This window comes from Drosophila tropicalis, unplaced genomic scaffold (genome assembly GCF_018151085.1).
Source record: "Drosophila tropicalis isolate 14030-0801.00 unplaced genomic scaffold, ASM1815108v1 contig_1190, whole genome shotgun sequence".
NCBI lineage: Eukaryota > Metazoa > Arthropoda > Insecta > Diptera > Drosophilidae > Drosophila > Drosophila tropicalis.
Genome location: NW_027172561.1, coordinates 854,817 through 879,559, shown reverse-complemented (window position 1 = coordinate 879,559; position 24,743 = coordinate 854,817). Strand labels below are relative to the sequence as shown.

Genomic DNA, 24,743 nt, shown 5'->3' with positions numbered 1-24,743 from the left:
TTTTTATGACCACAACTCCAGTTGCTAGTTCTCCTGAGTTGCTCTGGCAACTCTCAACGGAGAGCCGCTCATTTTTTGTTTAATTTAAAACTTGGAACGCACAACTAACGACAGTTTTTTAATTAAAATACCAAAGACAAAGCGTAAAAACATTGAAGCTGCCCGCTACCCGCTACCCGCTACCCGCTACCCGCTGCTATCTTACCCACTCGCTGAGACAGCGCAAAAGTTGGCGAAAAGTTTTGCAACTTAAACACCTGAACACCAAAGGGAATGGGCGAGAGCGAGAGCGGGAGGTAGAGGTGGAGGTGGAAATGGTGACGTTTTGGGGCGGGACAGCTTTGGAGACAAGCGTGTTAAATTATTATGAAGCACTTAGGTGTGTTACAAAACGGTACAGTTGTGCCGCTGCCGCAGTCTCTGATTCTCTAACCGATTCTCAGCCCTTAGCCCCAAGTTTTTAGTTCATAGCCAAGTTTAGTTTATTCAACGAGAAGACGAAACGGAATGGCAAAAGCTGAAATTGAAATGAAATTGAGATGTTTGCAAGATAGGGGGGGATTGAAATAGTTGAAATACAAAAACAAAGCAACAGAAATCAATAGGAAAACTTAAGCCCGCTCAATTGGCACTATAGGCAAGGTCACGTACCAGAAACAGGAAAGGAAAGAAGAAGCGGGGGAAGGGTGGAGAAAAAGAAGAGAAGATAGATGTAAAAGTAGACGGGTCGCCCCTTAACCAATGGCCAATTTGTATGCCCAAACTTATTTGCATAGAGCAAAAGCACATTGACGGAGAGGGAGCTGAACAAGGAGCAGGACATTTTCTCAATGAATATTTAAACATTAGCAAATTCAGGAGGCTACCAACGGAGGCTGCAGCAGCGGATGATGATGATGATGATGCTCCGACACTGGTGCATCCTTCATTGCTGTTCCTGTTCCTGTTCTGTGACGATAATAAAAGCAATTAATTTTTCAAAAAATTTCTCAACTGCCATTTTCCTGGCCACTTCAAATTGCATTCTCTTCACATTTTTCTCTATTCTTGACTTGCGTTTTTTTTTTTTTTTCCTTTTCGTTTTTCTTTTTAGTGTGTCCCGGCGGAAGTGAGTTTTAATTGAACGGTAAATTGTGCAAAATCCAAAGAATAGCTGTGAATCTGTCCTTTTTTTCGTCCAATTTTCTTTTTTTTTTTTTTTGTCTAGCGGCAACTTAATTGCCGTTTTCTCTGTGGCAGGTGGCAAAACTGTTGATAGTTTGAGCCAACTACAATTAAAAACAAACAAAAAAAGATAACGATGAGGTGTCAAGTGAGTGTGCACAAATGATCCAAGAAAGCGGCAACAATTACAAATTTTTATCTTTCTAAGCTTAATTTTAACTTACTGGTACAATGGGCGACTTAAACTTTGTTGTCTTAAACTAAATGTTGCAACTTAGATGCGTCTAATTTTAAATCAAAATGTTTTCCAAAACTCTTCAATCTATGTAAATAGAAACTACTTTCTTCATAATAATAAGTGGAAATGAGAGATCTAACTTGATGGATTCTATGTTTGGTAGGTTCCTCACATTACACATTGCTGATTACTGGCCATCGTTTGACTATCGTAACAATAACATCACTAGAATATGGACGATAGCAACTTGTTACCATTAAAACTGAACTAACAACATTGATTTGTATGTATATTAAAGCGCATTATAGACAAAATGACTTTAGGCCAAGCATGACAATTGCTTTTGTACAAAATATTGGCAATTGGCATGGGCTTGGACTGAAACAAACAATCGATAATGCAATGTGCGATTGAAATAGTGTTGAATAACCTTCTAAGACTAAGCAGTGCCTCAAGGCGTACATCAATGTTTCATAAATATCATTTAGGTTAAAAAGTTTCATTTGATTATTGCCAACGTAAATAAATTTTCAAAATTTTCATTACTCGTTATGATTATATGACAATCGATTAAACCTCTCATAAGGCTTAGAGAGTTAATAGGCTAACAATAAGAACATTGTCTTAAATAATAAATTAAAATTATTTATGAGGATCAAACAATTATGTGTAAAATTGATAGTTGGACAAAATAAATTGTATACCAATTGCTTTGATTTTAACTTTAGACTGAATATTCGTTTAATATAAATGTACATAACCAAAATCAGATTGAAAAATGAATCGGTTTAGTTTTATAGCTCTATAATCTGAAGCATATTGATATAGTTCTAAGTTCGTTGTGAACAATATGCTAATATTTTTGTGTTAAATGTAATATGTTTAGGCAAAATATGAAGTTAGTTTATTAAAAAGACGTTCTGTCCATCACACTTGGTTGAAAAGCCATGCCGTTTATTGCCGCATTAGATTTGCTGGCGTGTAATAAAAATTATGGCCGAAAGGAAAAGCGAATGGAGCAGAAGCAGCAACGAGCAAGAAGCAGGAAAAAGAGAGAGAGAGAGAGAAAGAGAGAGGGGGAAAGAGATGAGAAATTAGCCAGTGGCTAATGTAAGTCCTTTTGGCAAGCTGTTGAAGTACGTCACAACCAAAAGCACATTTGCCCCCCAACAACACTTGCTCACACTGAGATGTGTGTTCACACTCTCGTGCGCTCTCTCTCTCTCTCTCTCTCTCTATCTCTCTTTCTCCCTCTTATTTTGATTCGCATTCGCTTTGGTCATAAGCCACCAAATCACCCAACTACCCAAACATTCTGCATCCCAAATGCCACATGCCGTTCGTCTTTCATGTGTATTTGCCCAAATGACAAATTGCACAAACGTTGTCGTCCTTCTCCGTTTCTCCGGTTGCTTCGCTTGCTCCTTACTGCTCCTTCTGGTCGTCGACGTCGCCATAGTCGTCTTCGCAGACAGAAGGAAGCCAAACCAAAGCCATTGCAGCAATGCAGCCAAAGTCAGCAACGGAAGTTGACTTGAATGCGCTTCAAAATGCTGTTAAATTATTTTAAAACGTTGCAACTTTCTCACCTCTCTCTCTCTCTCCACACACACACTCTCTTTTTCTCTCTGTTCAGTTTTTCTCTCCTCTCAACACAATGGCCGCTACTTGAGTGTGTGCAATTATTTGTAAGTGCAGCAGCAAAGCGTTTACACAATGTAACTCAAATTGAGGGAGAATTATTTTGGCTAACACACAGAGCAGCAGTAGCAGTAGCAACAATAACAACAACGAAATACAAAATAAATTAAAAATTGTTCGAGTTTTTCGTTGGCAATAAATAAAAAAGAAAGCAACAAAATGAAAATAAAGAGAAAAAAACCAAATAAAAAAAAGACATTTTGCCGCACGATTGGCATGTCATGTCAATCTTTGTATGTGCCGCAACCCCACCCCATCTCCCTTCTCGGCAGTGTTACACGTCGGGGCATCATAAATAAAGCATGATTTCGATGTGACCCCCCCTCACACTCAGGATCTCCTCAAATTGGCGTAGGGGGAAGAAAAAGGGGTTAGGGATTTCACTGTGGGTTTTGGGATGTATTTTATACGGGTTTATTGTGTATTGTTGTTACTCCCCATCCACTTGAACAAATTTCATCTCTTTTTTTTTTTGTTCGCTCCATCGACACAAATCCATATGCAGCAACAACAACAACAACAACAACAGAAAGAGTGAGCGCGCGCGCAAGGAAGGGGACCCAGAGATAGGAGCCACAGATGAAGCCGAAGCCGAAGCAGGAGTCGCGGCATCAGCAGCTGTGTGAGCCCTGTCTGTGGTTCACTTAAATCCATCAAGCCTGGGATAACCGAAAAACCACTCTCTCTCTCTCTCTCTCTTTCTCTCTTGTTTTGTCGCCCTTTTAGCAAACTTAGCTATGTGAAAAATTTATATATTGATGTATATTTTTGTATATTGTAAATGTACATATAGCTAGTATAGTAAACCATTTAGTAGAATGTAAAGGCAATGCATAAGGTCTGTATTGGCTAAAAAGACAACCCACAGCCCCTTTGATCCGACTAAAAGTTAGATTAAGTTGTTGTTGTTATAAATATAGGATATAGTTGTAAACTATCAACCTAACTATATTTTTCAAGCACTGGCAACTAAGGCCTTCGGCTTAGACGAAAAACTACATCCATACACTAGCCTGGGATTCGAACCCGGGTCCTCATTGTTCAGTTAGATTAAGTTACAGACATCGATATTATGGAGTTTAAACTGAAAGTTTAATTTGAAAGATGGATTAAGTGAGGTAACCTATGTAGATGTGTTTCGTCTTTGCATTCATTCATTTATTTTACTTTAACTTATTATCCTTTACATTCGTGAGTTCAATATTATGTACTAGGATAAGAGTTCTTAACCCTAGAAACGACTTAAATTATTCATATACTATATTAGTTTAGTTCTCCTTTAATTACTCTCTTTTCTAAGTCAGAGTTACTTCATTTAATGCTTACCCTCATTGGCCCTAAAATCCAGACATTTATAAGTTAACCAACACTGATTACGAAACGGTAAAGTAAAACTGTAAGTAACTATTCCAATTGACAAATTAATTAATTGTTGTTGTTCTTAAATCTTGCGACCTATTGCATTTACTTTATTACTTTTGGAAAATCAAGGCAACACGTTTTTCTAGCAGACACACCTTATTCATTTCTCCTATGCACAGCAGCATTGTTGCGCTTCAGTTTATTGAATTTCTGCTGTGGCAAAGGCTAAAACAACAGGCCCAACTTGCCACTGGGCGTATACGTAATTAGTCACATGTATTTATGTATGTGCTTTGTATGTGCTTTGTGTGTGTGTGTTGTACAAAGGCCTAATCAAATTTGCGTTTTTCGTTACAATTCAGTTTTGCAAAAAAAACCAAAAAGTGTTCCCAAAATATGAAACACAAAAATGCTGTGAACTTCAATTGAGATCTCAATTTTTGGAACTGATTTCTAAACCAGTAACTTCAATCGTTGGGCAATTAAAATTATTGCCCCACTCAAAATGAATGAAACGAGACAAAATGAAATGATATAAAATATGTTTTTAAATATTCTCGTTTCACTCGAGACCGAGCTGCCTGTATGCAAATTATGCCGACTGAATTTGCATAAAAGAGACCAATTGAGAGAAGCCTCAGGTAGGTTTCTTTTTCCTTCTTTTATTTTTGTCTTCTTTTTGTTTTCATTGGAATAATTTAATGTCTAAAATGTAATTGCTACATGACAATGATTAAATGATAGGACACACACATACATACGCTCACACACACACACACACACACACTGAAATGTTTCTACATCTATTTGCATATATAAAAAATTGAAATGCAAATTAAATTGTTTTAATATGGCGTATAAATCTCCAATTTTTTTCTTCTTTTTTTTGTGCAGTGTCCTTTTTTTGCTTTTGGGTTGAGCCTACGTTTTTTTTTTGTTTGCTTTGTTGCTATTTCTTTTCATTTTTTCGAAATGGTTGCCGTCATTCGCACATTAAGGCGATTAACACGTGAATTTGTTGCTCGATTTCATTGTGTGTGAATGAGTTTTTTGTAGCTTTTTCGCTGTTTTCCCTCCCGATTGTCAGAGTTGTCATTGTACATTATAAAATTCAATTTGTTTTAATTACTATTCATTTTTAATTGGTTCATGTAACTGCACTGACTAAGTATTTGTAAATAAAATAACCATAGGACTATTTTGTTAGTCACTGGCGCATCTAGGGCTATAAAATGGGTGTTTGCCCATTAAAGTATGCAATAGGCTTGTAACTTATATTTATACATGACACATTTTAAACTTTCTGTAAATGCGTTAAAAAGCGGATTCTAAAACTGCATATTGCATACTATCGGGGTCAAAGAGACCTCCATTTTGAAACCCCAGATGCGCCCCTGTGTTATGTATCCTGTTGCACTTTAATTTAGTTAATACTTTGATAAAAAAAGTCCAAAACACAAAGTTGTTATTAGTATTTTCAAAAATTCCCATTGACATTTGGTAATTCGATCATCAACCAGAGAAAAGTAGAATAAACAAAAAGAGAAAAGGACAGAGAGACAGAGGGCACACACTGAATCATTATTGTGCATTCTGGCTGGATTTGTTGATTTATTGAAATAAAATGCTGCAGGACTCTATAAATTCTTAAAGACCAATAAGTTTACTTTACAAACGAAATGAGTAAAACTAAAGCGGTTAAGTCGATACTCACGATATCCTTAGGAACGGCAACAGCAACATGGAGAGGGTCATACATACAAAACCCTCACATACACTCACACACAGACAGATTCGAATACATATGAACATATATGTATGTATGTATATGGCAAGCATTTGTAACAAAAGCACCGTAACGTATGCAGCAGATTTTAGCAGCAGGATATGGCTCCGGCTTGGTCCGATTCTTGTTAGTGTTGTTGCCTCTTGACTAACTTGCTACGGTCAACGCTGCCAATGGCAACAGTTTCAATGCATTGCCATAGATTATTGCATAATTTGCACACACAGCGTAGCGTAGCGGAAGGAGAATAAGGACAACGGGTCTAACGGATCCAACGGGGCGGCGGGGTGACGGGCGACATAAACACGGCCAGACAAAATGAACATCATTTGCAAGTGCTCGGCAAGGACTCGAAGCTGTGCTGAATGGCAGCTTGAACCCACTGGGCATGCAGCAGCTAATCTTGGCTAACAACGATGATAAATCGTTCGGCCAGCCAGCCATGTAAATGCCCTGGCCAAGCAAGCAACCAAGTTAGCAACTTGCCCTAAGCCAAACGTTTGTACCTTGTCTCCTGCTCTTTCTGTCTCTCTGTCTCTTCATCTAGCCCAAATCCCTCTATGATTTTGCTGCTCTATCTTCGTATTCATAGCACTTACTACTCCTGATATAATTATCAAGTGAAACATTCTCTCATTAAATTTAATATTCACTTGCTTTTTAATTAAACGCATACAAAGCATCATTAAAAAATAGTTTGCGCCTGCTAATTTTTAGCATGTGATTTACATAATTCAATTAAAATTAAGTTATGAAACGGACGAACATTTCCCCGAAAATTGTTACCCATACAGAGAGACCGAAACAGAGGACATGGCGTAAAGGGGAATGGAAGCACTGGACGCTACTTGGTTATGCAAATTATGAATGAGTCGACAGAGACAGAGACAGATGCAGAGAGAGAGAGAGAGAGGGGGTAAACGAAACGAGATAGTGAGCTTTCGGTTTGTTGAAGCGGCAAAAATAAATAGCGCGCACAGGAAAAAAAAGGAGGAAATGACAACTGAGTAGTACAGAAGAACTGCAGACAATCAGCGGAATGTGAGGGGATGTAGGAACGGGGGGCGGTGGAGGGTAAGTTGTTGGCAAGTAGCAACCTTTTTTGTTAACGTTGCCATTTTTGTACGCAATTTTGAGCAGTTTAATGAGCCGCCAAGTAGTTTCAACCGATTTCCGTTTACCAAATCTCAAAGTTAAGGCAAGACTTTAAAGGTTCTCGAATCTGCTCTTCAATCTACTATCGTTTTTGTCCAGCTTGACAACTAAGCTTATTAAACAGAAGAGAAGCAGGAGAGAAAAAAAAAAACTGTAAGAAAAAGTACTTGAACACCACTAAGAGTCACTCCACTTGGCTCACGGTAATGACTGGGGCTTATCTCACTGGGCCAATCTACAAACGCCCATCTGCACACAATTGTCTCGCATTGGTGACACAATTTACACTACATTGACAAGCAAAATACAAAGGCAAAGAGAGAGAGAGAGAGAGAGAAAAAAAAACATAACAATTCAACTGAATCGAATACATTTCCAGACGACTTTGCTATGCTCTTGCCAAGCTAACGAGAATTTTCTCGAAATCTTTTTGGCCTATTTTGGTTTCCGAGTCAATTTCAAAGGTACATACACCGACAGAGAGTCCGAGTAATTTTTGAATTTCGAGTTAAATCATAATAGTTTTCGTATCGCCATTACATATATCATCTGATAGGGTATTCATTTAGGTTATCTTCTGTTTTTGAGTGCATATTCTAATAGAAGTAACTCGGGTTTTTCAAACTGTTTCTAGTCATGGCAAATAGATTAATAAAAGGTTCGAATTTATTAAATTATGGCTAATAATAGAAATACATTGTAAATGTTTTATTCCTTGTGGTTTTATTCGTTTCATACCACAGACTCAAACGCGAACGATTTGAAATTGGTCTGAAATCGAATTCCGATTAGTAGTAGGTATTCCATCTCCAACGAACAGTCCATAATAGACTATGAAAAACCATGATACCCTCTTGCAAAAAAGAGTATACAAATCAAAATACGGTGAAGAAAAGTTGGTAGCAAACAACATACGATAAAATTGTAGAAACGACCTACGCACTCAATTACTTTTATTGTCTTACACACGCTCAGCAAATTTGGTAACATTAGCCCTTAGAAAAAGACACGGATACATACAGAGTGTCAAAGAAAAAAAGCAAACAAATAGAGGCAGGAGGAGAGAGAAAGCATGAAAAAAGGTATGTGCATTAAACCAGGGTAGATTGAAATAGCTAGATTCTCTCTTCCGAATTCCGAATCTACACTGTGCTGCTCTGTGATGCCAATCAATCTGTGAAATGGTTTCAGCACAAAACTTTACGCTTTAATGGATTTCTTTTACGTTTTCCCAGCCATACAATTGCACAAATTTCATTATATCATAAGCAATGGTAAAAGTGAACCAAAAAAAAAAAAAAAAACGGAATGAGAGAAAGAAATGAAATGAAATAAATAAACGGCAAGGCAAAACTTTTATCCAAAAAGATAGATAGAGAAAGAAGTAGAGAGAGAGAGAGAGAAAGAAAGGAGGTGGAGGAAAAAAAACTTTTTCACGCACATAATTCAAAGTTAAAGTTGAAATGGGGGACCACATGGCGTATGAGTTATCAACATTATTTGACTATTTGCTGCTAATGCATGTCAGGCTGAATAAGGGAAGCAAATACATATATGTACATATCTACGTATGTGTGTGTCTCTCTCTCTCTCTCTCTCTCTCTTCTCTCTCCCACTTTTTGGGTGTGTTTGTGCCGTCATGGCAGCTGCAGGTGAAGTGAAAGTTGACAACGCGGCGTCAGCAGAAAATTTCGCTTTGGCCTCACGTAACTAACAGACGACGCCCATTAGATGTTGTTGCCACTGCTGTTGCTGCCACTAAAAGCAAATTCCTAGCAACAACCACACACACACTCTCACACACACTCGCACACATCTACTATAAATAAAATATTGAGCCAGGCAAGCTACATAAATTTAAATTTTGCGCGTGGATTTTCCCGAGCACGGCAAAAGTTAGTCAGCAAAAATCATCATTTGGTTAGATGAAAATGCCTGCAAAAAGATGAAAAAAAAATTAAATAGAAAGAGTTTTGCCATTTTCTACTCCCCACTGCAATGAAAGGAAGACAGAGAGACAGAGGGAGAGAGAGAGAGAGAGAGAGAGGGGAGAGAGAGAGGAAAATGCCACAGCTGTGCCAGTTGGTCAGTTAGTGCTGGAGCATGTTTTCTTAGTCATTTTCTTTCTTACAAATTGTTGGCAAATAGTTAATGGAACAAGAAAAAAAGAATTACCAGACAATCGACACACACACACACATACACATACATACATACAGTGCGTATTGATGTGGGGATAGCGAAGGAAATTAATTAAAGTTTTCCCCCTATCTCTTTCTCTCTTCATTTTTTTTGGTAAATGGGAACAGGTGGTACCTCTTCTCGCGGCTAATTGTGAAATTAATGGTCAGGCTGCGTGAACTCAAACAATGTCCACAAAGCAAACAGCAATCGAGTCGCTGAATAAAGTAAAAACAAGAGTTGAAATGAGAACAAAGGGCAACTTAGGATAGGGCACGGGTAAAAGTAGGTACTGAATGACTATGTGTGTGTGTGTGTAAGAGAGATCGGGAGAGAGAAAGGGAGAAAGCAAAGTGGAATGAGAACAGTTGAAAAGTTTTACTTAATACGAGAAAAGTTGTAAATGGCAATTAGCTGGTAAATTCGCATCGAAGCGACCCAAAGGGAGCAATGCCTCTTTAATATTTATAGAGCGTATGTGTGTGTGTGTGTGTGTGTGTGAGTGTGTGGGGAAAACAACGAGAGTTCATCTGAGAAAGGCATAGTGTAGAGGGAATTAATTAATTTACAAGGATTCGCCAATTAGAATTGAACAATACAAAAAACCCATTTTCAAAAAAATAAAAGATTCCCAGGTCGTAGGATATACTTAATAAACAGATTAGATAGATGGGATAAGAGAGGATATGATACGATGACTTGGCTGAGGATGGTGTAGTATGATGTAGGATGGGGTACAATGAGATAGAACAGGATAGGAAAAGGATACGATAGAATTGGATGGTTCTATGATGACACTTCTTAGGATAGTATTAGGTGGCATATGGACATAAGAAATAACTGCAAACATATGGCGTAATTCCTGAACAACATCAACCTGAAAATGCTCAGTAATCTCATCAACTTTGTTGGCCTTTAAGCTGGATAAAGGCCAGAACACTGTAAATTGTGGGCATTAAATAAACTAACTAGCTGGCAAATTCATTTGCTGGAATTTGTTGTTTCAGTAACTAGTTTAGTTTCGTTTCAAAACTCAGAGTTTTAGGTTTTACAGTTTCACATAAAAAGGGATAGCACAAATAATTTTAATTTCTATTTATAAAAATAATGTGCATTTTGCTTTTCGGTAAAGGAAAAACAAAAATGTAAGCAAAATTTAACTAATTAAGGAGATTTAAGATTGTTTGCAAAATTAAATTATCAAGGGAAACACAAAGTTAAAGAGACAGCAAAGGAAAATGGCAAAAGCTAAAGAGAAACGTGAAGAAAGCAATAAAGAAAGAAATCCATAAAACAATGAAACTAAAAAATAAAATATAAAGAAAGAAATGAACGAGGAATCAAGTTTAGTCGACATCATTTTGAATGATGTAGTTGATATGCAAAGACTTTGCATTTAAATCTAGCCAAACTGGAAAACTTTCTCATCCCTTAACCCACCTCTACCTCTGCCACTGCTCATTTATTTCAATCCATTTAACTTGCTACGAAGCTTGGCCTTAATTAGCAGAAATTCAATGCGTCGTCCTAAATTACAAATTTGTTAACATTAAAATTACAACAATGGGCAGACGACGACGACGACGACAACGACAACGACGATGACGATGGCGTTTGGGAAGGAGGACTAAAAAAAAAAACAAATAGTTAAAGAGAAAAGCACCATCTTTTCTCTCTTTCTCTCTCTGTCTCTCTCTCAGCATACCTCCTTCAAGCTCGTTCAAGTAATTGTGAGTGCTCTGTGTGCCCTTATGCCCTGTCCAGTTGGTAAATCTTTAGAACAAAACGAGGGAAGCCGGTACAAAAAGTGATTACAAATGGAAGGCGGTGGAATGAATTTCTCAGAGATATGGAACTGGTTGGAGCTGGTGATAGAGATGGAGAATGAACATTGGAGCTGCTAACTGGGAGTAGCGCGTAAAAGGAAGTGCGCCTTATGCCATGAGCACTAATTACGCTTGGCGAACAAATGGCAATGGAATGGCAACTGTGGCGACAGCGCCACCAAAACGGAAACTGAAGCTGGCGCTCTAGACTTGACTTGGTTAACAAAGCAGCAGAAGTAGCAGCGGCAGCAACGGCAACGGCAACGACAAATAACAACAACAAAACCAAAAAGAGACATAGTGCACCACAACAACAGAGAGGGGAAGAGGACTTAAGGGGAACAATAATAATGTAAAGAGTGAGATGAAGATGAAGATGGGGGCAAAAGAAAAAAATCTCTCTGGCAAATGCAACATACACACAAACAAGCACACTCTTAGCAAGAAGAAAAAAACAGAAAGAGAGAGAGAGAGAGAGAGAGAAAATAACAACAAAACATGATTTAAGTATCTGGTCCCTGGTACCCAGGACCTGGGTCCAGGCGACTGGCTTTTTCTTTGCCAATTTCTGTGTTGCTCCATAAGCCGGAAACCATAAAAAAGCAATTCGTTATTAAAACTGCATAACAGAGAGGCAAAAGATGCAAAAAAAAAACAGAGAAACACAATAAAAATAACGAGTTCCGATAGTAAAAAGTTCAAACGAATCGAAAATACACTATTTACCACACACACACACACACGCATTCGTTCAGTGTGTTTACACACGCATTGAAGTTGTTGCAGTTGAAATAAGCATAAGACATATAAGTTTATTACTTCAGGAATCTAAAGTAGGCAATTCGAATAAGTAAAGGAAACTTTTAAGTGTTTCTCTTGTGGCTTACGCATTAAACTAAATCCATTGATAACATCATATATTCGTTCTATACTATCCCAGAATGCTTTTAATAGGTCAAAAGACGGATCAAGGTGCTGATGATCATGGAAACTTGCTCTCCAGCAAGCAATAGGCAAAGAAAGTTTTTATTATTTCCAACAAACTTATAACTTTTCATACAAATGCCATGTATTTGATTCCTATAATATATAGCATACTTTTTGGGTTCGAAAGATGACTGCTCAAATTCTGGTATCCAACATTTAATCGGATGACGAATAATTAATAAAGTAAAAAACGAAAACCAAAATAAAGAGAAGTTACACTTGGCATGTCTGAGATTAAATTAAGCAAAGCAGAGCAAAGTAGAGTTGACTAAAGAGAATGGTAAAAGGGCAAGTTAGCCATACCCGATCAGAATGTTGGAGCAAAGCACTAGCAAAATATAAAGTGGAGCCATACAATGCATATTGATAATGCACACAACAGTGTGTGTGTGTGTGCTGGCAGACAAACGTGACCAAAGTAGTGGCAGAGAAAGTACGAGCAGAAGAAACTGAGCCCAAGACCTAAAGAGAGAGAGAGAGAGAGAGAGAGAGAGTCAAGAAGAGCGGAGGTTTGGAGAAGCAAAGTGAAGCAAATGACATGCAAATAAATGAGAACAAAAGGATAAACGAATAGCCTGAGCCCAGTTGTAGCATTGCATTGCCCATTGCTGCATTTATCCCTCAGTCTTCAGTCTTTCAGTTCCACTTTTCCCCCTCCGCCTTTTTGTCCCAATCATCCATCTAGCCCGTCCGTCTGTCGCTTTTTCGAACGGCATGGCAAACGAGCCGCATAATTTTTACCGACTGCACTTTGCGGCCAAGGTGCCGGATATGCTTGCAGCAGCAACTGTCCCTGTCCCTGTCCCTGTCCTGTCCCAGTCCCTTGCCCCTTTATCCCTCTCTGTCCTCTTCTCAATTTCTTTCTCTCTCTCTCTATCTTTTATTCTTTTCGGTTGCTGGCTTCTGCTTTAATGAAGTATGACGCGACCAAATGAATGGCATATTAATAAGATGTCGGCTAGCAGAGTTGGAGTGTTTTCTCTTTGTGTATGTGTGTCCTGGTATTGAAATGCGAGTATAAATCAAGGTGGGCTGCTGTAATTTGTAAGCCCTGAATGTCCTTCTTTGCCTTCATTAAGCAGTCTACCACACACTCTACATATGCACAGTATATATCGCTTATAAAAAGAAAAATTGGAAAAACTTAAAGAATATTTAAGCAAAAATGTATTAATTAAATGCCAAAATGATGCCATTCATGATCTACGAGTCTTGTGAAAGATCTGAAATAATTGAATGTCACCCCATAAAGTATGCAAACGGCAATCAATTGATTCACAAACTCAGCCGTTAACCGTCCGAGCACTCTATATTTAAATTAATGAAATAATCAATGATCTGATTATGAGTATATTTTGTGTACCGATGGACCTCTCGCTTCTCCACCATCTACATTGTGTGCGTTGATTAAAATGTCCTAGAGCATGGTTTATAAGCACAGTGGAAAATCTCTCACTGATCGAGATCAATTTGTATAACATAGGTGCTTAGCTCGATTTCAGTAAGAAATTGGGTTCGAATTCCGACCATGAAACAAACTTGGAAATGCTTTTGATTGAATGCAAGTGATTACTAAACTACTTACGTTTCAAAAAAAGTAAGAAGGTTAGTAAATGATTACATTTTTGTCTGATATCGATTAAGAGTAAGTGATTACATTGACGCTTGCTGTAAACAGTAAGCTTACTTTTTGGAAAGCTTAGGGACGGTTTGTGTGATTACTTTTTTGTCTACTGTAATCTAAGAAGGAAATCTTCACTTCATGGGAAATATTAACCGCTTCATTTGCGTGTTCTGAATATTTTTCGTATACCGATTTAAGTGAAACAAATACTTATTAGTTTTGTGAAGACGATGTAGCGTATACCAATATACACTATCTTTCTTTTTCTCTCTCTCACTCACTTGCCCTCTCTATTCATCTACCCCCTGTTTCATTTTGTCGTTTTTTCTTAGTGGTGTGATTTCTTTGCATTTTGTTTGTGCCTTTTTCATTCGTTCATTCGATTTGTTGTTGACCAGGCTGTGGCTGTCTGTGGCTGTGGCAAGCAACAGCCATCCCGTCATAAGCATAAATAATACAAACATGGAATGGAATATGGAATGTCAGCTGAAAATAGACGAGCCAGCACCTCGCGGCTCATAGTTGAACGAGGGGACAGCAAAAGTCGCCCTATCACTCTCACTCACTGCCCCCGCACCCACCCCACCCGATCCTTCGTCTACCGCCGCCTCCTATTCACTCACCCATCATATGTCCTTGCTGATTAATGCTTGTTTGTTTGCATGCCCGTGTATCACTAATGGAATTCACATGTTGGAACATGACTGATTATGTACACATTAGTCGACTGATTTGCAATTCCAAGTGTGCCTGTGTATCTATATATCTCTGGTTGTGTATGTATGTATGTATATATATATGTATGTATTTTGATGTGTGTGTGTGTGTGTGTGTGCCATGTCCTGCGCAACTTTTCACTATGGCCTAGAAAACAATGTTAGAAGTCGTATTATGTGCGGGCCTCGGTCTCATCTAATGCCGCTCCCTCAGTATATTGTGTTGTGTGTTTGGCACGTGTCCTGTCGCCGCTCAACACAACTGCCTGCAAAAGGACCTGCCATGACTAAGCATATTAGGAGGCTGCTAACCACACACACATAGTCTTCTACCTCGCGCTAATTGGCAGTCGCTTTTGTGTTTGCTATTTTTATCTAAACCAATTTTGCATGCTCAATAATTTGCTTACAGCGAATGCAAGTGCAACAATAATTTTATTTTCAATATTGCATAATAAAAGCAAAATAAACTTCATAAATAGACAAAGTGCAAAACCTTAAGACGAATGAATATAAACAATAATCTTTTAAAAACGAAAGTTATTAATTTAGAATTTTGATACAATGCACTCATATGGTGAAATGGTATAGTAAAGACATCAAAATGGAATTCGCCCTAATAAGTATGCTACATAATTGATGTACAAAGTATTTTCGTTACGATATTCAATAGTTTGTTTAATTGTAAGTTAGAAATTCAAAAGAAAATTTAAAAAATGTTCTTAAAATTGGCCAATATCATTATGATATTTAAAGCAGAAAACTTCCTTTCGCCGACCGTGGAGTTCGCCCGTGCTTTTGAATACTTTGTGCTAGGCATATAGAGACGCTCAAGGGATCCAAAGCATATATTTTTCCACGAAGGTGTCCTAATTTTAATTGACAAATGACTTAAATGTTGTTTACGCCAATATACGCTCTGCGTTGCTTACTTTATACTGTACGTCCTTCACCCAAAAAGTATGCTACATAAATTGCACTATTCTGGTGCTAAGAAATTGATATGTCTGAGTTTGCCTCACTCGACGAATAAGCCAACCTTCTCCTTTGAATATTTGTTATCTGTATTGTGTTTTAAGATTTCTGTCTTTACATAGTTTGGTCAAAGATAATCGTAGTACACTTTGCATTGTTTTCCTTTTGTTAGTGTAATAGTTAAGATTGTTGTTTAGGGAAAAATAAAAGATTTGAAAGAGAAAAGTATTTCTACATTTCAGTTAGATGTTATATGGGTTATGGATAAACTAAAGCTCCATACTGACTCTGAAATTTGCATTTGCCGGTCATTTGGTTGCACTTACATATGCTTATTTCCATAGTTATATGTATGTTTTGGTCATAGGTAAACTGGCGAAAAAAACAAGAGCGAGAGCGAGACAGAAAGAAAATGCATAATAGCGTGACTTACACTATAAGTTTCCTATGGCATCATTTTCAGCTTAATTGAGCATGTAACGTGTAGAGATTTTGCTTTTAGCAAACATATACTATACATAATGCTAGATAAACATAACTGGTCCAGCAGCAATAGCAGCAAAAGCAGAAGCAAGAGCAACTCCAACCGGGTAGCCCACTATGCCAGCCCCATACCATATGCTCATTCATTGGTTGGCAATGCCAAAAACATGTGTGTCGCTTGTGTCTGTGTTTACGTATGAGCATGAACTCCTGCCGGGCAAATGCCAACAAGCACGCACTTTAGTGTTTTGGTTTTGCACAAACATTTTGTTGGCACCGCTGCACAGCAACAGCAACAGCCAGAACAACAGGCGAATCCTGATGCATACATACATATATACACACATATATCCAACTAATTATCCAGGCAGCATTATAGCCATGGTTTATATACTCCAGCTTCATGTCCATAAGCTGCATCAAAGCCAATCGAAATTGCTTAGTTTCGAAGCTGAAACAAGTTTTGGGTAACAAAATTTCTTTTTTGCCGTATTTTTTCTATACACTTTCTTTTTAAAACGGAAATCAATCAATTTCCTGCGTAGACTTTGCAGCGCTGTGGCACTTTTCAAATTTTTTTCGCTCTCCTTTGTTCCCCCCATCAATTTTCCTCTTACTTTCTTTCTTTATACTTTTTTGGTTCAATCGTTTGGCGTGGCTAGTAAAGTGGAATGTTCATGACCATATAATGGGAAAGACTTGAGTCCTCTTATAATTTAATTAAAATTGTGGCCAATGCAAACTCGCATAACTCAAATTCAACAGAGAGCAGAACGCTATATTCAACATGTTCCTCGAGCAAGTAGAGAAAGTCAGAGAAATAGTAATAACAGAATAAGCAACAAATAAAACTTTATTCAAAAATGTCCCGTCTGTTGGGTCTTTTGCTAAATCTTTCAGCAAATTCAAAAGAGGAAATTCCAAAGTCCTTTTGTTGTTCATAAAATTAGTTAGACATTTTTACCACTTTTATTAGTTTTTGTGCTAAGTTACTTAACATGTCTTTAAGAAACGTTGAACTTGAAATAATTGAATAGTTTTTATTAGTTCATACCATTGCCAGAAAGTAACGCCCCGTAATCGATTTATCCTCCATCGACAGAAAGAGGGATAAGAAGAAGCTATCCAGATATTGGTGTTTCAAATGGAGCCGGGGTCAAGATCTGGCTTCTAGTCACAAATTTCCCCCCATTTGAACCACTTGTTACACCTCTAGATCCACTGCGCTTATCACTGGAACCAACCTGTGCTCTATGTTTGACTACACGCCTTCTGCCATTCGATGCTCTGCTAGTTTTGCTACTACGTTTCGGTGTCGTGGATTGACCTCCTGCAATTCGACATCTCCCTTTTCTGCTTCGTCCATCACCAACACCTCCTCCACTGCCTGCGATTCCTTGAAGACTCATTGACCGACTTGAGCGTACAAGTAGATCTGTATCTACATCTCGCTTCACATAACTCATATCATCCTTGGTGGAATCATTTTCTTGGCCTTTAAAAAAAGAAAACATTATCAATACGAATGTTTGTCTTAATCACAATTTCACATTCACCATGACTCAGTAAAATGAGGCAGCCGCTTAAACAAACAAACAACAGCAATCGCATAACTCTAATCTCCAACTAATAACCGAAATCACGTTGGAGCTTTGGGAAATTAAGTCTACCATCGAAAAATATTGGAAAAACACTTGTGCCACATTTTAATTACAACTGAGAACAGCTCTGATAAACTCAGAAAAAAATATACATATATTTTTACACAAATATATATACATATATTTTAAACAGTTTTCTGGAATCTCTTGTTTGCAATAACAAATCAATTTTTTTAACAGGGCATTCCAAAATCTGTATAAGACTTAAGAAAACAATGGTTGGACTCTTCATAGCATACTTTTGGGTGCGTATGGGTATTAGCCTCTTTTGGGTCAATCTTACGAATAAGATTTTGAAATCATCATAAGCCCAAAAGATGGGCAGATTGTTTCAGAATCACTTAGTTCTGCGATCAATAGATGGATTTGTCCACTTATTTTCGCTTCTTATAGTTGTAATTCTCATCTAGTTTAAGAAGTGATATATAGGTATTGTCGTTCTAAAGCCGTTCACTTGCTGTTTCATTGCTGTAGATGCTAATAAATGTGGACACTGGATATCAAAAGGCCTCCAACCATGTTTGTTCTCCATCTATTCACATATTGAATGCAACCTGCTGATAACAAAGGTGAGCAAAAATTAATAACATGCAGCTGTAATGGAGAATATGTCTTTATGCTTTCACAATATACTTAGGTACACACACATACATACATATCATTTCATGGCACATCACAATCTTAATAAACACTAGGAACCCATAGTGAGCTGCCCAAGCACAAAGCCATCAAAGCCGATGGCATCCTCTTCGAGATGAGGCTCATCCTCTGGCTTTTTGTCCTTCTCGTTCTGGTGGTGGTGGTGCTACTGCTGCTGCTGCTGCTGCTGTTGTCGCTGCGGCGTTGTGCATTCCCAAAGGATTTGCTCGTGCGTGTCGACAAGAATTTCAATTTGCAAACAATAAATTTGAGCAGCCAGTCGTTCCTTGGAGAATGGTGAAAACCGTTGAGGAAATGGGTAAGAAATGTGGGGACATGCTAGCAAAAAAAGAATAAAAATAAGAATAAAATAAAAAAAATATTCAACCAGAACCAAGTCCAAGCGATGTGTTTAATAAAGAAGAAGAAATATTTTGCTCTTCACTTTGGCATCGAGTTGCAAGTGACAGTTGTTTTTGTTGTTGTTGTTGTTGTTGCTTGTGTTGTATTGTTGGCAGTTGACAATGCCGTTGATTTTCATATAATTTGATTTTGAATTAAGGCTAAGGCAGTCATCTAATATTGAATTTCCATTCTCAAAAGGGCATTGAGACTTGAGACTCTAAGACGGATAGATGGATGGATGGACAATGCCCGTGCGTTATGGTTCATTCACAGGGCAAAGCAAACCAAATACAAACACAAACACAACGTAACGCAACGGAACGCAGCGGCAGATGCCTCAAACGGAAACGTAAAACAAAAAACGGAAATGAATCAATTTCCGTTTTGCAGGCCATTAAAAACTACAAAAGCATAAAGCGAAATAACAGCTACATAGTGAGAACATGAAGAAAACAAAAAACAACAAAAAAAAAATACATGCACAAATATAAAAATCATCAAGACAGAAAGAAATGGCGAGTAAGAGAGAGAGAGATAGAGATAGAAGCCAGCAATAAATTTACTTTCTGTGGCTTTAAGTATGCATTTGCATTGTCCGTCTGTGTGTGGGTGTGTGTGTGTGAAAGCCAATTAAAGCTATGAGAATTTTTAAGCAAATCCTATTACAAAAGACAATGAACCACTCTCCAGGTTAACATTGTTTCCTGCCTACAGAAAACAAAACAGACATCTCTATTGATGCATCTGGAATCTCGTATTTCCATGCCAATTTATTGAACTCATCCGTCTACCATTTATCGACTATTGCCACAGGACTGCAAAAGAATTGAAAATTACTGAAACACGAAACTCAATGGCAGTCATTAGTCTAGAAAAATTCAATATCTCCATATCTGCATATGTATCTATGTATGTATGTGTGTACAAAAAGTGGCTGAACTTTTTAATTAGGCAACTAGACTGAAGTGCTAACATAAGCTAAAACTTTAAATTTTTAAATTCATTCTCAAACTTTTTCAATAGAATGTAATAGAATAGAAAAGCGTGACTCTAACTCGAATTGAACTACAATTGAAATAAGGCAAATTATTCGGTGTTAGGTCATTTGCCGGATCATGACTCGGAAACGAGAACATGTCTTATTGATTGTATGACCCCCTAAAAACAAGTTTGACAATAGAAGATTATCGTCTGAGTTAAGTTTTGATAAAAATACAAGAACTTCGAGTTGTTTCAGTGGTCAATCAGTGAACAGAACAGATGTTGAAAGATATTCTGTTCAAACCACATTAAAATTTAGCTCTCAATATACTCTGTAAAGACCCTCTATGGCGGTTGATGGGTTTACAAGAGCACTCAAATTGATGTCCGATTGAATGCAGAACACGATATTTCAATTTTACACTTTGATTTTAGCGGGAGAGGAAAAATCGTGGAAAGAATACCCCTGGAGACGATTTTTGTACACTATTCTAGACCCATGGATGCTCCAAAACGAGTTAAAACGATGAAAAAGTAATCCGAAATTATGCTTCAAGTTTCATTGCGGCCATTATCTGTTTTTATGTCTATCGATCACTGCCGAGATGAGTCAGTTTTATTAGGAGTGGACGGTCCGAACCACCTCATTGCTAATCGTGTTCAAACTATTTTGGATTTTGATAATTTTCTTTATGACAGAAAGTTGAGCCACTGTAAATGGGGTAACAACTATAACCAAATCGATGCGCTATGGTGTGGAGTGACGGAAGAGGTGGGCTTAGTAATGTGCTAGCAGGCAGAGGGAACGAGAGTTCACTCATGTTTCATGGGCCAGATTCTATGCGCTTTTTGTCATAGGCTCACCAAATGTCAAACTAGCAAATAATTACACATACGCCACGTTGTACACGTTGCATCAATTGTAAAATAAATTTTAATAATAAATACTTAAATAATCAAAAATGAATAGACTGGGGCGGTGACATTGCTATTAGCTGTGATTTTGGTCGACTGAGATAAATTCTCATAGATTCTGTGAATCACATAGATGAAACCAAATTCAATTGCTAAGATGAAACAAAGACGATTAATTAAAAACAAAAGATTTAAGTTTTCAAGGACTTGCCCATGGTTAGCAGAGAGATCATAATGTTGGTTATGGCCTCAATGGAATCGCCGGTCAACAGTTCGTAGAGCCACCAAATTAAAAAGAACATATCAAAGACCAGACCAGCTATGCACCAAATAAGCCACATAAGCATCAGTTGTGGCTTATGCTAAAAGATGGGAGAGAGTGAGGGAAAGCAGATTAGATTAGTTAATAAAAGCACTGGCATAGATTACCAAGAGAATGCCTGCCAACATCAGCAATGTGACCACAATCCAGGCATTTAGCAGCAACAGATAACCCCAGAATATGAGGGCATTGGAATTATCCTGCAAATATCTAGGGCCATAAAGTTCTAGAAAGGAAAAGAGATATTGAGGATTAAGAAATTAAGTCGTAAGTAGCGAGGATGACGCGCACTTGGTGTCACTCTACGTTGAGGTTTTTGTGAATCATCTGCGTGTTGTTGTTTTTCCACATCTTGAATTGGTCCGCTATTACAACAACGTTTCATCATATAGAGGATCATCAATTCGAAAAGTAATGCACCGAATATATCAATCCAGCCAATGGCCAATCCAAGAGCATTTAAAGGACTCATTGTCTTTTGCACTTTCTCTCTCCCTGTCTGTCTCTCTCTATCTAAATCTCTGTTTGTTTGTAAATATATTTGTGTGAGTCTGACTCTTAGTTGACAGAAAACTGAAATGTTTAAACAGGTTTCCTTTGTTTTTTTTTTTTTTGAAGCACCCAAGGGATTTGCTTCCTTGGGCTGAGCAAAAGAAAAAAAAAGTAAATTATATTTGTCAACGGGGATTCTCTCACACAACCCCAGAGTTATGATTGTATGTACGTGTGGTGTGGTGTGCGTGTGTGTATGTGTTCGTGGACATAGACATTGCACGTATTTCATCAGCTTGACATTATATATACATATATATTTTTTTGCATAAATAGATGCGACAACGCTGTCAGCCAAGTCAACTCGTGATGCGCAAGACTTGCCTGGTTGCTGTTTCCGCTTTCCTTTACTCATACCCATGCCCATACCCTAACAAACTAAATAAAGGTTTTTACCTGAGCTCCTTGGCGAAACACTTTAAGAAATATTTAAAAAAAAAATGATAAGTAGTACGCATAATAAGCAGCGCACATGCCAATCGACAAGGAATGGAAGGAAAAATCATATCACTTAAGCAGCCATTGAGTTAATAAGGTCGAGAAGACTTGGCAAGAGTCCACTGAGATCCTATTGGACAACAACTGCAGCTCCTAAATGAAATGAAGAATCTATTTGTGCCCTTGTCTATATTCTGTCATTTGTCATAGATATTCCTTGCTATTTTTCGTTATCCCTTTACAAAAACATCCTTTCGCATCTCTATTTGTGTAGGTTTAGGCTTTCACTTTCACTTACACTTTCCTCCACCTTCTCCTACCCCTCCACCCCGCTTTAACCATCGTATTTGAAGGTGTTTTCTAATATTTCATTCAGGGTATTTGTCATTTATCATATCTAATTATTTTCCTCTTCACTTTTCGTTTTGTTTGTATGTGCTCCTTGCTTCCATTGCGGAAATTATTTTAAACGGATTTTGTGTTTTCTTTGTGAGTACGTGTGTGTGTGTGTGTGAGATGCATGCTAAATGTGTAACATAATAATTTATAATTTTAAAACGCGTTGCATAGACAAACCAAAAATCAACTTAAGTTCCGCAAAATACACGTAAACGCCCTAAAGTAGGCAACGCTTTTAATAAATTCATTTATTATCAATTTAAAACAAAAATTTAATTGCAAATTAATAATCAGCAATTGGACATGGAGAATGGAAGAGAAAATAAGAGAACAGAAATAAAGAATTAAAGAAAAGAGAACAGAATAGAAAGTAGAATTTATTCTCCATTCTAATAGCAGATAGAATAAAGAAAAAGACAATAGAACTGGGAATGAAATATAGGATAGAAAGAGAATAGAAAATGCAGAACGGAATAGAGAAAAGCATAGAGAGAACAGAAATAAAATAGAATAGAAAAGTGGAGAAAATGGAATAGCGGATAAAACACACAAAGTAGAAAAGATGAAAACATTAACATGGTAATTTCCTTTACATTAACAATGAAATTCAAACTATAAAGTCAAATAAAGTAAAAATATCAAATTTTCTCTCTGTCCCTCTGACTCCATAGTTTGCTTGTTATACCCAATCAGCAGATGGATTGTGCTGCATAGCCTTAAACATTGCATTTGCCTTATCATTACGCTCTTCCATTAGCTTTTTTATACGCATCAAATCGTCTTTTTTATCCAACTCCTCCTGCTCATACTGAGTGTTATTTTGTTCTTGATAATCATACTCTGCACCCCCTTGAACTCGTTTGGCTTCATCGAGGTCTTTGAGATGCAAGTAGAATATGTATATAATATAGACAAAAGACATTTCCACAGCTGTAAAGAGAGTTAATTAATTCTTGCAAACTTCTTTTGCCCATCTACTCTCACCTAAGCCCACAAAGGGCAGCACTGTGATCTTAATGCCCTCCCAATTCACTGATATGGCCAGGGTCAGGCCATAAAGCAAAAGAAAACCATCCAGAAGTATGCCCAAGCAGGTAAAAAGCAGCCAATAACGTACAAAACTCACCCGACGCCAATAGATTCCCAATAGGAGCATTATTATGAGACAAATCCAAAGGATGGTGAATACCAAAGCCGCCATTGAGGTCCAATGGCCCTAAAATCAATTGCACTTTTCAATTGGTATAGATCAAAATTGGTATGGGGTAGTGCTTGTGTGTCTTTGTGAGTGGACATCTTGCTTACATGCTTCGCATAGACCATGCCAGAGACAATGGCAAAGAGCAGAGTTGATGCCAAATCGAGTACGGCAATGCAATAGCTGCAAATCACTAAATATCCAGAACCCATCCTGTATATATCTCTATCTCTCTCCTTTCTCTCTCTGTCTCTATGTGTGTCTCTCTGTTTCTAGTCCCATCAAATCGCATGGGCAATGTTGTCTACTAAATCAAAGCTATAATGATGATAAGCACGTAGTTTCCCTAGCATACTACATACAGGCAAAAGATCTGGAAATGTCAAGCAAAGGCAAGGAGATATACCAAATAGTAAGGGAGATGGAGTGGAAATGTTGCTGCTACAGGTTAATCAATGCCGTTTGATTGCCAGGCATAGACACACCAACACACACACACACACACACAGCAAAAGCAGCAGCCCAAATCAGACAATGGGCCACAGACCACACTATTGTCTTAAATCAAATCATTTTGTCATAAATATATTGTTTTTTTTTTTTTGCTGAACTAATCTTGTAATAAAATGTCTGCCTAATATCTCTTTTTTCCTTTATTTTGTTATAATTCGCAAGTAGTTTTAGCACAGAAATATCGACATAAAAGCTGCAAAACTTTTACCTGAAGTTAAATTTATTATCATTAGTTACATTTTTTAAACTCTTTTTAATTAACGAACAAATTCTAAATAGCAATGAAAATGATTATTTTTAAGCCTTAAGTAGATGTTAAATATTAATACGTTTGAGAAACAAAAGTATACGTGAAATTTCCTCAATAATAATTACGTATAATTTTAAATATGTATATGCAAAATTTGTATTCTTTTCAGCCCACTGTATATGTGTGTGGGTGTGGGTGTGAGCATTTTGTTCCTCAGTTTAATACTTTGCGATGTGACAAGTTTGTGTGAACATCTGCCCATCTTTCATTTA

General features: G+C 37.5%; 2 protein-coding genes and 1 long non-coding RNA gene across 3 annotated transcripts; all 3 read right to left on the bottom strand.

Annotated features, from left to right (window-relative positions):
* Nucleotides 1-17,127: 17,127 nt before the first annotated feature.
* On the bottom strand, nt 17,128-17,818 carry LOC137580088 (uncharacterized). The gene is made up of 2 exons (XR_011032940.1): nt 17,755-17,818; nt 17,128-17,693 (listed from the first exon to the last, which is right to left on the bottom strand). It is a non-coding gene; the product is annotated as an uncharacterized lncRNA (long non-coding RNA).
* Nucleotides 17,819-20,800: 2,982 nt separating this feature from the next.
* On the bottom strand, nt 20,801-21,678 carry LOC137580101 (uncharacterized). The gene is made up of 4 exons (XM_068294019.1): nt 21,413-21,678; nt 21,229-21,347; nt 21,011-21,161; nt 20,801-20,951 (listed from the first exon to the last, which is right to left on the bottom strand). Exons 1-4 carry the CDS (start codon nt 21,591-21,593, stop codon nt 20,833-20,835), a joined length of 570 nt encoding a protein of 189 aa, XP_068150120.1. The 5' UTR covers nt 21,594-21,678; the 3' UTR covers nt 20,801-20,832.
* A 1,494-nt stretch (nt 21,679-23,172) lies between these two features.
* LOC137580077 (uncharacterized) lies at nt 23,173-24,006 on the bottom strand. Its single transcript, XM_068293995.1, has 3 exons — nt 23,816-24,006; nt 23,495-23,726; nt 23,173-23,440 (listed from the first exon to the last, which is right to left on the bottom strand). The coding sequence occupies exons 1-3, from the start codon at nt 23,918-23,920 to the stop codon at nt 23,190-23,192; spliced, it is 588 nt and encodes a 195-aa protein (XP_068150096.1). The 5' UTR covers nt 23,921-24,006; the 3' UTR covers nt 23,173-23,189.
* Nucleotides 24,007-24,743: the final 737 nt, after the last annotated feature.

Coding starts and splice junctions, on each gene's coding strand:
- LOC137580101 (XM_068294019.1), bottom strand. CDS start 21,593: ATGAGTCCTTTAAATGCTCTTGGATTGGCCATTGGCTGGATTGATATA. Junction 21,348..21,412: donor TCAACGTAGAGTGACACCAA/GTGCGCGTCATC, acceptor TTTCCTTTCTAG/AACTTTATGGCCCTAGATAT. Junction 21,162..21,228: donor TGTTGGCAGGCATTCTCTTG/GTAATCTATGCC, acceptor CCCATCTTTTAG/CATAAGCCACAACTGATGCT.
- LOC137580077 (XM_068293995.1), bottom strand. CDS start 23,920: ATGGGTTCTGGATATTTAGTGATTTGCAGCTATTGCATTGCCGTACTC. Junction 23,727..23,815: donor GCATGGTCTATGCGAAGCAT/GTAAGCAAGATG, acceptor AATTGATTTTAG/GGCCATTGGACCTCAATGGC. Junction 23,441..23,494: donor GCTGCCCTTTGTGGGCTTAG/GTGAGAGTAGAT, acceptor CTCTCTTTACAG/CTGTGGAAATGTCTTTTGTC.